At 53.9% G+C, this 15,990-nt stretch overlaps 1 protein-coding gene across 1 annotated transcript; it reads right to left on the bottom strand.

Moving 5' to 3' along the window:
* Positions 1-12,431: 12,431 nt before the first annotated feature.
* On the bottom strand, positions 12,432-14,387 carry LOC123165821 (U-box domain-containing protein 41). Its single transcript, XM_044583555.1, has one exon. The coding sequence runs from the start codon at positions 14,279-14,281 to the stop codon at positions 12,665-12,667; it is 1,617 nt and encodes a 538-aa protein (XP_044439490.1). The 5' UTR covers positions 14,282-14,387; the 3' UTR covers positions 12,432-12,664.
* Positions 14,388-15,990: the final 1,603 nt, after the last annotated feature.

Here is a 15,990-nt window from a genome sequence, read left to right as displayed (position 1 = left end):
TTTCTCACCTTCACAGATGATTTGAGCAGATATGGGTATATCTACTTAATGAAACATAAGTCTGAAACATTTGAAAAGTTCAAAGAATTTCAGAGTGAAGTGGAAAATCATTGTAACAAGAAAATAAAGTTTGTACGATCTGATCGTGGAGGAGAATATTTGAGTTACGAGTTTGGTCTTCATTTGAAACAATGCAAAATAGTTTCGCAACTCATGCCACCCGGAACACCACAGCGTAATGGTGTGTCCGGACGTCGTAACCGCACTTTATTAGATATGGTGTGATCTATGATGTCTCTTACTGATTTACCGCTATTGTTTTGGGGTTATGCTTTAGAGACGGCTGCATTAATGTTAAATAGGGCACCATCTAAATCCGTTGAGACGACACCTTATGAACCGGGGTTTGGCAAGAAACCCAAATTGTCATTTCTTAAAGTTTGGGGCTGCGATGCTTATGTGAAAAATCTTCAACCTGATAAGCTCGAACCCAACTAGGAGAAATGTGTCTTCATAGGATACCCAAAGGAAACTATTGGGTACACCTTCTATCACAGATCCAAAGGCAAGACATTTGTTGCTAAGAATGGATCCTTTCTAGAGAAGGAGTTTCTCTCGAAAGAAGTGAGTGGGAGGAAAGTAGAACTTGATGAGGTAACTGTACCTGCTCCTTTATTGGAAAGTAGTTCATCAGAGAAACCGGTTTCTGTGACACCTACACTAATTAGTGAGGAAGCTAATGATGTTGATCATGAATCTTCAGATCAAGTTACTACCGAACCTCATAGATCAACCAGAGTAAGATCTGCACCAGAGTGGTACGGTAATCCGGTTTTGGAAGTCATGTTACTTGACCATGGCGAACCTACGAACTATGAAGAAGCGATGGTGAGCCCAGGTTCCATAAAATGGCTCGAGGCCATGAAATCTGAGATGGGATCCATGTATGATAACAAAGTATGGACTTTGGTTGACTTGCCAGATGATCGGCAAGCCATAGAGAATAAATGGATCTTCAAGAAGAAGACTGACGCTGACGGTATTGTTACTGTCTACAAAGCTCGACTTGTTGCGAAAGGTTTTTGACAAGTTCAAGGGGTTGACTACGATGAGACTTTCTCACCCGTAGCAATGCTTAAGTCTGTCCGAATCATGTTAGCAATTGCCGCATTTTCTGATTATGAAATTTTGCAAATGGATGTAAAAACTGCATTCCTGAATGGATTTCTGGAAGAAGAGTTGTATATGATGCAACCAGAAGGTTTTGTCGATCCAAAGGGTGCTAACAAATTGTCCAAGCTCCAGCGATCCATTTATGGACTGGTGCAAGCCTCTCGGAGTTGGAATAAACATTTTGATAGTGTGATCAAAGCATATGGTTTTATACAGACTTTTGGAGAAGCCTGTATTTACAAGAAAGTGAGTGGGAGCTCTGTAGCATTTCTAATATTATATGTGGATGCCATATTGTTGATTGGAAATGATATAGAATTTCTGGATAGCATAAAAGGATACTTGAATAAGAGTTTTTCAATGAAAGACCTCGGTGAAGCTGCTTATATATTGGGCATCAAGATCTATAGAGATAGATCAAGACGCTTAATTGGACTTTCACCAAGCACATACCTTGATAAAGTTTTGAAAAAGTTCAAAATGGATCAAGCAAAGAAAGGGTTCTTGCCTGTGTTACAAGGTGTGAAGTTGAGTCAGACTCAATGCCCGACCACTGCAGAACATAGAGAGAAAATGAAAAGTGTTCCCTATGCTTTAGCCATAGGCTCTATCATGTATGCAATGCTGTGTACCAGACCTGATGTGTGCCTTGCTATTAGTTTAGCAGGTAGGTACCAAAGTAATCCAGGAGTGGATCACTGGACATCGGTCAAGAACATCCTGAAGTACCTAAAGAGGACTAAGGATATGTTTCTCGTTTATGGAGGTGACAAAGAGCTCATCGTAAATGGTTACGTCGATGCAAGCTTTGACACTGATCCGGACGATTATAAATCGCAAACCGGATACGTGTTTATATTGAACGGTGGAGCTGTCAGTTGGTGCAGTTCTAAACAAAGCATCCTGGCGGGATCTACCTGTGAAGCGGAGTACATAGCTGCTTCGAAAGCAGCAAATGAAGGAGTCTGGATGAAGGAGTTCATATCCGATCTAGGTGTCATACCTAGTGCATCGGGTCCAATGAAAATCTTTTATGACAATACTCGTGCAATTGCCTTCGCAAAGGAATCCGGATTTCACAAGAGGACCAAGCACATCAAGAGACGCTTCAATTCCATCCGGAATCAAGTCCAGGTGGGAGACATAGAGATTTGCAAGATACATACGGATCTGAATATTGCAGACCCGTTGACTAAGCCTCTTCCACGAGCAAAACATGATCTGCACCAAGACTCCATGGGTGTTAGAATCATTACTGGGTAATCTAAGATTATTGACTCTAGTGCAAGTGGGAGACTGAAGGAAATATGCCCTAGAGGCAATAATAAAGTTATTATTTATTTCCTCATATCATGATAAATGTTTATTATTCATGCTAGAATTGTATTAACCGGAAATATAATACATGTGTGAATACATAGACAAACATAGTGTCACTAGTATGCTTCTACTTGACTAGCTCGTTGATCAAAGATGGTTAAGTTTCCTAGCCATAGACATGAGTTGTCATTTGATTAACGGGATCACATCATTAGGAGAATGATGCGATTGACTTGACCCATTCCGTTAGCTTAGCACTTGATCGTTTAGTATGTTGCTATTGCTTTCTTCATGACTTATACATGTTCCTATGACTATGAGATTATGCAACTCCCGAATACTGGAGGAACACTTTGTGTGCTACCAAACGTCACAACATAACTGGGTGATTATAAAGCTGCTCTACAGGTGTCTCCGATGGTGTTTTTTGAGTTGGCATAGATCAAGAATAGGATCTGTCGCTCCGATCGGAGAGGTATCTCTGGGCCCTCTCGGTAATGCACATCACTAGAAGCCTTGCAAGAAATGTGACTAATGAGTTAGTCACGGGATGATGCACTACAGAACTAGTAAAGAGACTTGCCGGTAACGAGATTGAGCTAGGTATTGAGATACCGACGATCGAATCTCGGGCAAGTAACATACCGATGACAAAGGGAACAACGTATATTGTTATGCGGTTTGACCGATAAAGATCTTCGTAGAATATGTAGGAACCAATATGAGCATCCAGGTTCCGCTATTGGTTATTGACCGGAGACATGTCTCGGTCATGTCTACATACTTCTCGAACCCGTAGGGTCCGCACGCTTAAAGTTCTGTGACGATCGGTATTATGAGTTTTTGTGTTTTTGATGTACCGAAGGTAGTTTGGAATCCCGGATATGATCACGGACATGACGAGGAGTCTCGAAATGGTCGATACATAAAGATCGATATATTGGATGACTATGTTCGAACACCGGAAGTGTTTTGGGAGGTTTCGGGCATATACCGGAGTACCGGGGGGTTACCGGAACCCCTCGGGGAGCATATTGGGCCTAATGGGCCTTAGTGGAGAAGAGGACGGGTGGCCAGGGCAGGCCGCGCGCCCCCTCCCCCTCTAGTCTGAATTGGACAAGGGGGGGGGGGCGGCGCCCCCCTTTCCTTCCCCTCTCTCTCCTCCTTCCCCCTTCTCCTACTCCTACTAGGAAAGGAGGAGTCCTACTCCCGGTGGGAGTAGGACTCCCCCCTTGGCGCGCCCTCCTCCTGGCCGGCCACCTCCCCCCTAGCTCCTTTATATACGGGGGCAGGGGGCACCCCATAGACACAAGAATTGATCTATTGATCTCTTAGCCATGTGCGGTGCCCCCTCCACCATAATCCACCTCGGTCATATCGTAGCAGTGCTTAGGCAAAGCCCTGCGTCGGTAGCATCATCATCACCATCACCACGCCGTCGTTCTGATGAAGCTCTTCCCGGAAGCTCTACTGGATCGTGAGTTCGCGGGACGTCACCGAGCTGAACGTGTGCTGAACGCGGAGGTGCCGTACGTTCGGTGCTGAGGATCGGTCGATCGTGAAGACGTACGACTACATCAACCGCGTTGTTATAACGCTTCCGCTTACGGTCTATGAGGGTACGTAGATGATCACTCTCCCCTCTCGTTGCTATGCATCTCCATGATCTTGCGTGTGCGTAGGATTTTTTTAAAAATTACTACGTTCCCCAACACCCGAGTGGGTGGAATTGCGTGAATTTAACTTGTTCGAAAGATTACAAGAACAGGAAAGCAGGAAAGATAAAGTGGCCGCCTAGGCCAAAGGAGCAGCAGGCGGATCCGACGGGTCGTGGAGGCTGAGGCGCCGGGTGGTGGAGCGGACGACTGGTGGGTCTCGGCGTGGTCGGCACCGGCAGCGGTCGGCGCGGCTGCACGCGGCTCGCTGGTCGACGCTTGGTCGGGCTGAGGCCGGCTGTCCGCTCCATCGTCCGGCGCGACGTCTTCGCCGTCCTCGTCCTCTTCGTCCTCACCCTCGTCCCTGGAAGCGATCTCCTCCGCCGAGTCCTCCCCATCCTCCGGGTTCAGCCCGAACCAGTTGGGTGGCACTTCAGCGCCCTCCTCGTCCAGCTTGGGGATGAAAACGGCGGTGTTGGCGTACTCGGTGATAGCCGCCGCGCGTTGGGTGAGCGCACGGCCCACCGCTGCTAGCTCTGGTGCGGCCTCCTGCCAGAAGGTGGCCAACTAGGCCAGATCCAGCCCCGGATACCAGGCCTTGACAAACTCCAAGGCCGTCCGAGCACCCGCCCGAGCCGCGGCGCCCTTCTAGGCCTCGAAGCGCCCGAGTGCTATCTCCAGCCAGTCAGCAGTCCGACTGGGGGTGTGCGGGACCTAAGCGTTTGGCCAGAGGGCGGCCAACACCTAAGCCCAGGCGCGCTGCAGGCGGTGGAGCATCCGATGAGCCGGCTACAGGCACGTCTTGACAGCCAGAAGCTGCTCGCCGGGATTCTGGGGCACGTTGAGCGCAATGTCCACGCCCAACCTCCTTCGCTGGTCGCGCCGCGCCTCGATGGCCTGGCTGACAACGATGGAGTGATCGGGAAAGAACTCTGCGCAAGAAGATGGCCAAGAAATTAGAAGACAGAAGCCGGCTCCTGCAGCAGTCGGCGGCTCTTCAAAAGAAGAAATAACTTACCATCGATCGTATCCTCGATCTCGCCGTAGCCGTCGGACAGGAATTTCTCCTTCTCGGCCCAGTTCGAGCATTGAGTCTCGAACTCGGCCTTCAGGAGACCTTTGCTCTCCTTCAGCTTCTGGAGCTCCGCCTTGTGCCGCTCCGCCTGGGCCGCCAGCTCCTTGGTCAGGCGGTCGCACTCCTGAGCCGCCTGGCTGCGCTCCTGCTCCTTGGTGGGAGCGCAGACTCAACCTCGCCCAGGCGCTTCCGCAGATCTGCGGCAGCGTCTGCAAGGAAAAGAAAGAAAGCGTCAACACCAACCAAACACAAGTAGTTGCCAGGAGATCCGGCCCAACTGCTCAGCAGTCGGCCCGAATCTCGAGGGTTACACCCAGAGGGTGCGCTGACGCGCCCCCGCGAGAAAGAATACAGAATGCTTACTCCGGCTCTGATTCAGGTCGGTGGTCCGCTTGGCCAGCTCCTAGTTTTGGGAGTTGTAGGCGGCCACGCGGAGGTTGTGGTAGTCCTGCAACGAAGACAACAGAAGAAAAAATAATTCAGCACTCGGAACTCACCTTGAAGTTCCGAGCCGCCTGCTCAGCAGCCGGCCCGGAACTCGGGGGCTACACCCAGTGGGTGCGCTGGCGCGTCCCCACAGAAGATTGCGAGAATTGAAAAACAAGAAGCAAAATCGCGTACCCGGACGGCTGTCCGCGTCGCCAAGAACTTCTGCATGGACTGCTGAAGAGGGGCGCCCTGGGTGTTGAACTGGCCAGGACGTCCTGGACGGCCATGTTCAGAATGCTCGAGCCATCCCCGGACGACCAGTCCGGAGGGGCGGCACTGGTGACATCGGTGTCGAGCGCCGACGAGCTCGAGGCTCCGACCTCCATCGGCCTTTGCGCTGAGGCCACCTTCACCGGGCGCCGGCGTGCTGGAACGCGGGTCGTGGGAGTCGGACCCACCACCAACTCGCCGCCAGATGGTGGCACCAGCAGCGCTTCAGGCCGTCTGCCTTGCGCGTCGGCAATCGGCGAGAGCGGAGACACTACTGCCTGCAAGACAATGGGGCCGCCCCCTCCCCTCTCCAAGGCCGACTGGTAGACGCCGGCCCCTCCTGTCGGCGCCTGGCCCTCCGGTACCGGCGGCTCCGCGTGCTGCGGTCCGGTGGACTCTGGAGCCCGGCTGCAGGACGCCTCCTCCTCCTGCGCCTTGGCGGCCGCGTCCGCCTGCTCCTTGGCCGCTGCATCGGCTTGAGCCTTGGCCGCCGCATCGGCCTCCGCTTGCGCTGCCTCGGCCGCCTCCGCCTTCTCTCGGGCCCGTCCTCCCGCTCCTCTTGCGCCTCCAGTGCATTCCTCTCCGTCGCCTCCTGGAGGGCGGCGAGTGGGTCCACACGGCGGGGGTTTGCGGAGCCGTCAGCCGCCCCAATCATCGAGCTGGACGAGGCTCGTGACAAGGAAAGCGGGGCACTACACACCGAAGGAAGAAGAAAATAAGGAGACTGCAAGAAAGAAGAAAGCAAGCGCAAAACAAAATACGAGAAAAATCAAGGCACTTACGCAGACACCGTCGAGAGCGGCTTCGAGATCTTCTTGAAGGCGACTGCCTTTAGGGCCTCTTGCCGCTTGGTCGCGGTGGCCGACTGCATAGCCTTCTTTCTCGGCCGGGTGCCGGACGTTCCTGCGTCGGCTCAATGCTTCGAGGAGCTGGCTGCTCCAGATGTCGGCCCCGCGGCACCCACGGCACGATGTGGCTCGTCGCCGCCTTCGTCATCGTCCGGCCACCCCCGGACATCCCCTGCCACGCCACTTCCTGCGGCTCCGCCTGCACGACCGCCGCCTCCTCCGGTGGCGTCGTCCTCCTCCAACGCGGCCACCCCTAGCTCGGGGTCGCCTACGTCGCTGACCTACCGGTCCAACATCCACCGGTGATCGGGGCTGACGGCGCGCTGCGTAGCACCCGGACGATTAGGCTTGATGAAGGTCATCGCAAAAATAGAAAGAACGAAGAAGAAGATCGAGTACTAACCCCAGGCGGCGGGTTGGCCCGGCTGTAGGGCTCCTTGCCGAAGCTCCAGCTCCCCACTTCGAGCTGGCTGTCGGAGATGAAGTTGACACGGTGGGCGACCTCGTCCGCCGACATCTCCTTGGTCGACGTCCGGCTCGGATCCCGGCGGTCGCCCATGTCGCAGATCAGTTGGGGCCGAAATTGGAGCGGCAACACCCGGCGCTGGATGAAGGCGGCCACCAGGTCTGCCGGTCGAAGGCCCTCCACCTCCGTCAGCACCTCCAGGCGGTTGAGGACGCGGGTGACACCAGCCGGCAGCGGCCTCCCCAGTTGTTGGCCCCAGTTGCTCCGTGGCTCAGCAGGCGGGCCTGACACGAAACCCGACAGGTTGATGAAGTTGCGAGTCGGATCCAAGTTGTGGACGTAGAAATACGTCTTCTGCCACAACTTGGCCGACTCCAGTATCACCACAGCCGGAAACCGGGTTCCGCCACCGGTGCGCCGCACGGCGATCCAAGCGCCGCACTGAGCCGCCTCGCCCTTGGCCGCGGTGCCAAGCTTAAGGTAGAAGAAGCGCCCCCACAGGTCGAGCGTGGGCAAAACTCCGAGATAGCCTTCGCAGAAAGTAACGAAGGCGGAGAGAAGTACCACGGTGTTGGGCGTGAGGTGATGCAGCTGCAGGCCTTGGTTGTTGAGGAAGGCGCGGAAGAAGCCGCTCGCCGGCAAGCCGAAGCCGCGGAGAAAGTGGCTATGGAAGACCACGTACTCGTCGGGCTCCGGCGCCGGCGAGATCTCCCGCTCTAGCGGAATCCGCACCCCCACGCACTCCTCTTTGGGCAGCCTCCGCGTCGCACGGGGAAAGGCGATGTCCTCGTCTTGGACATTGGAGCCATCCCAATCGCCTGAATGACCCTCCCGCGCCATGGTCACGATGGCTCTATGGCGCAGCGACGAGGCAAAGTCGAGGGCGCGGTGGCACGGCGAGGAAGAAGAAGACGAAGGGCGTGGAGCGGCGGCAAGAAGAAGAATAGGAAGATGAGTAAGACAAAGAGGGAGGAGGGCGCGCGCGCGTTCTGCCGCCCCTCCTCCCCCTACTAATAGCCCCCGGCGGCGGAGCCGAGGGGGCGAGATGTGGGGGGCGCGGGATTAACTCCGCCCTCTCCCCCCACGACCCCTTATCTTCCGTGCCGTAACGGCGTGTACTTAACGCGCCTGGGAAGCGCAACCGCCCGCCTCGGCCGCAGCGGATCCGCGCGCGTGCCGAGGCCCTGTAGTGGCGGGCTCGGGCCTGCGGCGACGTCCGGTCACGCGCGTGGGCTGGCAGGCCAGCCTGATCTGCGGGCATCGCATGGCGAACGAGTAACGGGCGGCAAGCCTGTCATACCGCTGGCTCTCCACCTGGCCCCTGCCACGACGATGCGAATTCACCAGGCGGCTAGCTTGGCCCTGGTCGGCTCCTAACAGTCGGCATCTCCAGAAGACGGACGAAGCAAGATTACCAGATCACTCGGAGTCGGAAGCTGCTGAGGCGCCCCGATTTTCAGCCGTGGCACCCCACCAGCTTCGGGGACTACTATCGGAGTAAATGACCACAGGTAACCTCATCGACTCCCTATGGTATTTCAAGACATCGGGGCTAGCTGCGCCCCTCACACCTCCGGGAAAAACGGCCGGCTGCTAGAAGACGGCAAGACATCAGAAGGCGGCCACGAGGGAGCTAACTCCTAGCAGGTGGCCCCTCGTCCCCTCAAAGTTTGCACCCACTTAACCACGACAGGACGGGGCGTGGCTACAGTGCGATCTGCCACCCCCGGATCCAGGACGGGTCGTGGCCACAGTGCAGTGTACCATGTGGACACCCCTCGCCCGGCGCGACACTGTTGCCACGCATCCTGTGACATCACTTACGTCAGAGGGAACCATGCTCCCATGGCGGGAGGTTGGTACGGCCCGCAGGCGGCGGGCCCTACATATCCGTGAGCCACCAGAAGGCGGCGAATCCCAAGTAGACGGCAACAAGGGCAGGCCGACTCCTAGCAGGCGGCCTTTCTCCCTCTCGGAGTCTGCGCACCATTAACCAGATGAGACAGGGTGTGGCTACAGTGAGTGCCCGCCAGGCGGCGGGACTGTAGCCACGCTCCCCCCGGCAAAGCCTCCGTCATCAAGGGCAAGGCTACAGTATAAAGCAGTCAATGTGGCCCGCAGGCGGGCCCTACCTGTCGGCCGAGTCCTCGACAGCCGGTGGGACCCACCAAGCGGCGGGCCCCAGCAGCCGGCGGAGAAGCCGGCGCCCGGAGACACTGACGGCCGAGTCCTACACCCGGCCGGATTACCATTGTACCCCTGGGCGGTAGGCCTATATAAGCCCCCCAGGCTTCCCCATGCAAGGGGTTTAGAACCCTGGCCACCATCCACACACCCATAGAAGGAGAAGTTAGGGCTAGCCTTGCTCTTCTTCCTCCTCTAGCTGAAACAACTCAAGGAGCCATCTTTTAGCTACTCTATTGAGTATAGTCATCATGCGGAGACCCCGCAAAGCAGGACTAGGGGTGTTATCTCCACGGAGAGCCCCGAACCTGGGTAAGATTCGCAGGCGTATGCGGTCTCGCCCACTCCCGCTTATAGAGCCCGGCGACGTACTCTTGTCCCCATCCATGATAAGCCACCCCCCTAACATATGTCGCTAGATATCCCCGACACCTGCTCTCTGTCATGTTGGTGCAGTGTGCGGTTTTGGAGGTTCTTATCTTTTTTCGACAAAGGGCATTTTTATTAACTCAAAATTTAGCATCAAGCGGATACAAAATATGATGAGCATTGCCCGGCCTCTGCGTAACTAAGATGCACATAACCAAACAAAAACAAACTGAAAGATGATAAAAAGGCGACATATCAGCAATAGCAGGATCATATAGGACCGACACTATGCCTACATCGAAGGAGGTGGTGCACCAATCCGGAGATTATGCTGCCACCCATGCTGGGTGAAGACCTCCCTGGCCACCTGCTCCTACCGCGTACACACTGTCTTGAACAATGGTTGATACTCCGTTCGGTGTAGCATAGACCACATATGAAGTGAGTGCGTAAAGCGGAAAATAACATGCAAAGGAGCGGTTTTGGAGGTTCAGATCTTGGATCTGTGGATCTTCTGAAACTAATATTTTGGACAATTTCTTGTCCAGGACGCTGGTGTGGTAGGACCGTGGCCTTGATGCTTCCCGTTCACGACCAACAATGACTGGTTGGCTCATGCGATAGAGAGGCAATGGCCTGTCATCAACTTGTTCACAGTGAAGATTTTTTAGAACTGCCAACATGGTATTTTATTTAAGTGTTAGCTGGAACAACATGCAATTTTCAGGATTGAAAGAATTAACATTAAGCTTAAGCGCCTCCCTCGCATATAGATGGGCAACTCTATTAGGGAAACTCCCAAGCTGTGCACCAAAATGCCCCTAAATGTCTGGATTACGTGGTCCAGACACTTTAGGCCAAACAACGTCATGCACCAAACATCCGCGGCACGACCCGGACGTCTGTAATCCCACAAGCTGGAAGGAAAGCCGGGGGAGGTTTACAGGCGTCCGAACCTCTGCCACGTAGGGCTTCGACACCCCCAGCCCACCCAAAGACCCCACCCGGAGCCCCGATTTTCTCACTTTGTCCCTCCACCCTCGCTCTTTATCCATGAAGTCAAAGATCGATGTCGCCGCTATACCACCCAAACCGCCGCCCAGGCCTTCCTGGACGGAGCAACTCTACTCGGGCGCTAGCCACGCTTTGCCTACGGCCTCCCTTCCATCCCTGGTCCGACCGCCACCTAGGTACCCTCCGCCCTTGCACATTGTCGTCAATGGAGGACACCATTTCCAAGTAGATGAACTATGTAATAATTAAGTACTATTTGAGTTTATTTATTTCGGATTAATCTATATATCTTATATAGACAAACCCCATTACAAGTCATTAATTGCTATTTACAGTGCATCTGTGCCCCCACATCACCCCAATCATTATTAGCCATTCAATCTAAATTGGGTGGCATAGGTTGCACAGATTTCCCTTTGTCCTTCCACATCTCTAGGATGCACGCATGCATGCCGGTCGTGGGTGAAAAATCTCATCTACTTCATCTTCTACCACCTCTTAAGTTTGATCGATTGATTATCCATTAATCCTTTGTTGTACTTTATTTGTTTATGGAAGAGAATCTCACAAGAAATCTATCGATGCAATTCAAAGTTAAGGTGCAACTCAATGCATCCGGTGTGTGGGTGTGCCTAAGTTTGCGGGAAAAACCAATCCTCGATACCACATGGTAGTACATGACACATGAGGGTAACAACGCGTGGCCCATTCATCTAGTTTGGCATTAGTTTGATATTATTTTATAACATTGCATATGCTCAAATGTGTGTGCTATATGAAGAAGGACAAATTTTAGGGCACCGGTTTTAGGGCTGCTAAAAAGGCAGAAAAAATTTTGGTGCCAAAAAACCCTTCTCCATCCACACCTAAACCATTTTTAGGACACCAATTTTTTTGCTGTTGTTGGAGATGCCTGATGCCGCACATTCAACCACTTCTCTGATTGTGCCATCTCCGTTGATCTTAACGCACCCCACCTCCGAGGGTTCCCACTATGCACATGTCCGCGCGTGCACACCAAAGGCTGGAGTAGGTATATCTGACCCAGAGATGAGTTCATGAATAATCTTCTTGTATTTGCAAAGAAGATAACTAACCCCAAAGATCTTGATATGTTTTCTTTATTCTTTTTGGGGACATCTATACTACTTGTTTGATCTAGATCTAAGGCCTTTTCATGAAAAACTTATGAACAAAGTAGAGCATAAACATATACGTCATCTCCATTGATCCTAAAGCACCCCGCCTCGGGGTTCCCAATTATGCACTTGTCCACTCGTGCTTATCAAGGCCAGAGCAGGTATATCTGACATAAAGATGAATTCGTGAATAATCTTCTTGTGTCTGCAAATATGATGATCGGCCCTAGAGATCTCGATATATTTTCCTTATTTTTTAGGGATATTTGTTGATTTGAGCTAGATCCAAGTCCTTTTATTGGAAATAAACATATGAACAAAGTAGAACGCAAACATATGCACCATCTACATTGATCTGAAGGCACCCTTTCTTTGGGGTTCCCACTTATGCACCTGTCTGGGTAGAGCAGGTATATCCTACACATAGATGAGTACATGAATAATCTTCTTCGATCTGCAAAAAAGATGATCAACCCTTGAGATCTAGGTATATTTTCTTTATTTTTTTAGGATATCTGTACAGATGGTTTGATCTAGATCTAAAGCCTTTTCAGGGGAAATATGTATAAACAAAGTAGAGCACAAACATATGCGCTTCCACTGCACAATTGTCTTTAATTTCACCATCCATTCAAAATTACAGACCAAGCAGGTAAAAAGGAGCACTGCATGAATCCACTGCAATTATGACAACACAGCAACACCCAGCTCAAGAACTAAAGCTAATCGATACATACTGATCGCCAGTGGTGTGAACTTGGCAGCTTCGAGGCAGGAGGAGCTCCCCAGCTCGCGGCGCGCCGGCGGCGGACCGGCAGGGACGGCGCAATGGTGCCGCTGTCATCGTCGTTGCGTTCGCTGTTGCTGAAATCATGAAGGCCTCCGCCGTTGATGTCGCCCAGGCCCAGCATTGCTCGCAGAGCCTTCCGCGCCATGTCCTTGTGAACGCCCGGGTCCGCTTGCTCGGCGATGAGGATGAGGGGCCGGTCGGCGCCGGCCGCTCTGGCAAGCCCCCGGAACCGCGGGCTTCCCTTGCTCATGTCGTACAATGCCGCGACGCAGCATTCTTGAAGCTCCGACCTGTGAGCGTCGTCGGAAAGGATGACGGAAAACGTCGAGACGGCGCCGGCGTCCATGAGCGCTGTCCTGCCCTCAGTGCAGGCGGCGACGTTGCAGATCACCATGAGGGCCAGCCTGCGGATGGGCAACGGCTCGTTGGAATCGGACGAGATGGAGAGCAGGTTCTTGGCGGCGCCCGGGGCGCGCGCGAGCTTAGACTGGTTAACGGCGGCGAGGGAGAGGTGGAGCAGAGCCATCCCGGCATCGCGGCGCGCTCGCGGGGCCTGGTCGCCGGTGGTAAGGAGTGCCAGAAGAGGAGGCAAGGCGCCGAGCACGCCGATGGCGGCGCGGTTGCCCTCGTGGAGGGCCAGGCCGAACAGAGCGCCTGCCGCGTGCTCGCATGCCTCCGGGGCGGCAGCACCCAAGCTGGCAACCTCGACGAGCGCCGGCACGGCGCCCGCGCGGACGATGGGCACCCTGTTCTCAGGCTCGAGGGAGAGGTTGGCCAGAGCAGCGGTGGCGTCGGCGCGCGCCGCGGCGGAGTGACGCGCGGACAGCAGCACGCGACGGAGCGCAGCGAGCAGCTGCGGCACGCAGAGCGCCCGCCTCCTCGGCGCGCTTTCCCGCGTCGCCCGTCGCAGCGCCGCCATCGCTGACTCCACCTCCCACTCGTCTCCGCCGCTCACAGCCTTCACTGTCAACTGGCCAACTTCCTCCTCATCCTCACCAATCCGCAACGACTCCGTTTTCTTCTCGCACACCATCTCCAGCCTCTCCACCGCCGTTATCTCTGACGACGACCGGGAGGAGGAGGACGACGTCGACGCAGCGGACGCCCTGGAGGAGCAGGACAAGTTAGAAGACGACCTGCCTGGGGGCCGCGGAGATGGAACCGCGCGTAGCACGGCCTCCCGTGCCGCCGCGGCGGAAGGGGCAGCAGGCGGCGCGCGTCCAGACCGCGCGCTCCAAGTCCGGATGGCCGCTCCGAGCGCGTCGTTGGGTATGGGAACCACCCCACCCGATGCCGGCGAGTCTCCCTCCACGCCAGGCGGAGAGACGGAAAGCTCCGCGCAGGCCTGGATGCAGGCGCGCTCGTACGTCCGCCCCGACAGCAGGATCACCGGGTCGGACATGGGCGCGCCCAGTATCGGGCACAGGAACTCCCGTGGCACCTCCTCCTCCTTGTCCACCGGGGACAGGGTTGCAGGGAGGGACGGCGGCGGCGGCGGCTTGGAGTGGAAGGGCAGAAGCTTCCAGCGCCATGCGCGCGCGGCACCCATGCTTAATTATCAGCTCGGCAGCTGCAAGCAGCGCAGCGGCGCTTTGGTGCTTTTGGTGCAATAATGGACGGTGGCTCACCTTTGCTTTGGCTGTCTGGAGCCGTGCTCGCCGTCCTTTTCGGGCGTTTAAGTATTGTGGCTTGGGGACATTGCGAGGTGACTTAGCCTGGAAGGGATCGGCGATTAGGTACTGACATGTAACCTCTGGATCGGCATCTCAAACAGAGGCAGGATAGATAGTACTTGGCAAGAATGTTCTTGAACATTCTTATCGCTTTTTTACATGGAAAACACACCAGTGGTACATAATAAAAAAGAAAAAAAAAACAACGCCTCTTCACTATTATCGCCTTATAAAATCACGGAGACTCACATCTCGTCTAAAAATGGATTGATACAAAATATCAATCCAATGAGAAGATTGTTCTATCGCCAGAAGGGAAAATCAAGTGATACCAAAGATCCAATGCCGACTTCATTTTAGAGGGAGACAGTAACACACAATATTTTAAATAGTCGTCAATAGACGACATAGAAAGAAATGTATTTGTAGTCTCCAAGAAGATGAAAGGCGGATCGAAGGACACATGAAGCTTAAAAGTTATCTTATCAAGTACTACAAATCACTGTTCGGGTCTAGTTCAATTTCTAGAATTGACAGGTGATACATAGGGGTTTTTCCCATTTATTGAGGATCAAGCTTGATGTGTGATGAAACCAGTCATCAAGAAATATCTTGATACTCATTTAAAAAAATTATGAGCATCATGTTTATCTTGTCACTCATACTAAAATAGTTGTATGCATCCCTAGTTGGCGTAGAGGCCGGAAAGTGAAAATCTCTCTCATTTTTAAGCAAAGAGAGTCTTGGCTCAGTGGTTGGGTATGCGGTTCTGCAGCCCAACGACCCGAATTCAATTCCTAGAATTGACAGGTAATGCACAAGGGATTCCCCCCATTTGTTGAGGATTAAACTTGGTGTGTGGTGGAACCACTCATGAAGAAATATCTTGATACTCATTTAAAAAATTCTGAGGATCATGTTTATCTTGTACTCATACTAAAATGGTTGTATGTATCCCTAGTTGGTGCAGAGGCCGGGAAGTGAAAATCTCTCCCATTTTTAAGAGGTACACACTAACCTCCGCCTAATCCTACCACTGCTACCGTGCGGCTCCGCCGCGTTGCACCGGGACGCCCCGCCTCCTTCCTCCCCCCCGTCACCACTCTCCTCTTCGCCACCGACGACGACGACGCCAGCGCAGAGCCCAAGCGGCTTGGCGATGGCCCTGTCCTCGTGCGCCACAGGCTCAAGATCGGTATAGCGGATCCGATCTCGATCTCCTCGGCAGTGATGGTGGACAACGACGACTAGGGTGTAACGGCGGGCTACAGTCGTAGCGGCAGGTGGCGGCGGCAGCCATGCTACGGCCGCTCAACCTCCGGTTTGGCTTCCGATCGCGGTGGTGCTCCTACATCACGCGGGCACCTGGGGCAGCGACCCTGGGCTTGGTGGTGGTGGTTATCTCCTCCGTCGGAGGTGGTCAGCCTGAGGCTGGGTGGTCGGATCTAAAGATCCGTCATCTAGTCATGGCTGCGAGTTGGGGAGACTATTTCCAGTGAAAACTGAGCCGACGGCACGTGGTGGCGGTGCTCTGGGCCATTACCTTGATGAAGGCATCGTCGTGTAACTACTCTCGAGCCACTGG

This window comes from Triticum aestivum, chromosome 7D (genome assembly GCF_018294505.1).
Source record: "Triticum aestivum cultivar Chinese Spring chromosome 7D, IWGSC CS RefSeq v2.1, whole genome shotgun sequence".
Lineage (NCBI taxonomy): Eukaryota > Viridiplantae > Streptophyta > Magnoliopsida > Poales > Poaceae > Triticum > Triticum aestivum.
This window is presented reverse-complemented; position numbering and strand designations above follow the sequence as displayed.

Excerpts from the sequence above, each read along its gene's own strand:
- LOC123165821 (XM_044583555.1), bottom strand. The coding sequence starts at position 14,281 with ATGGGTGCCGCGCGCGCATGGCGCTGGAAGCTTCTGCCCTTCCACTCC.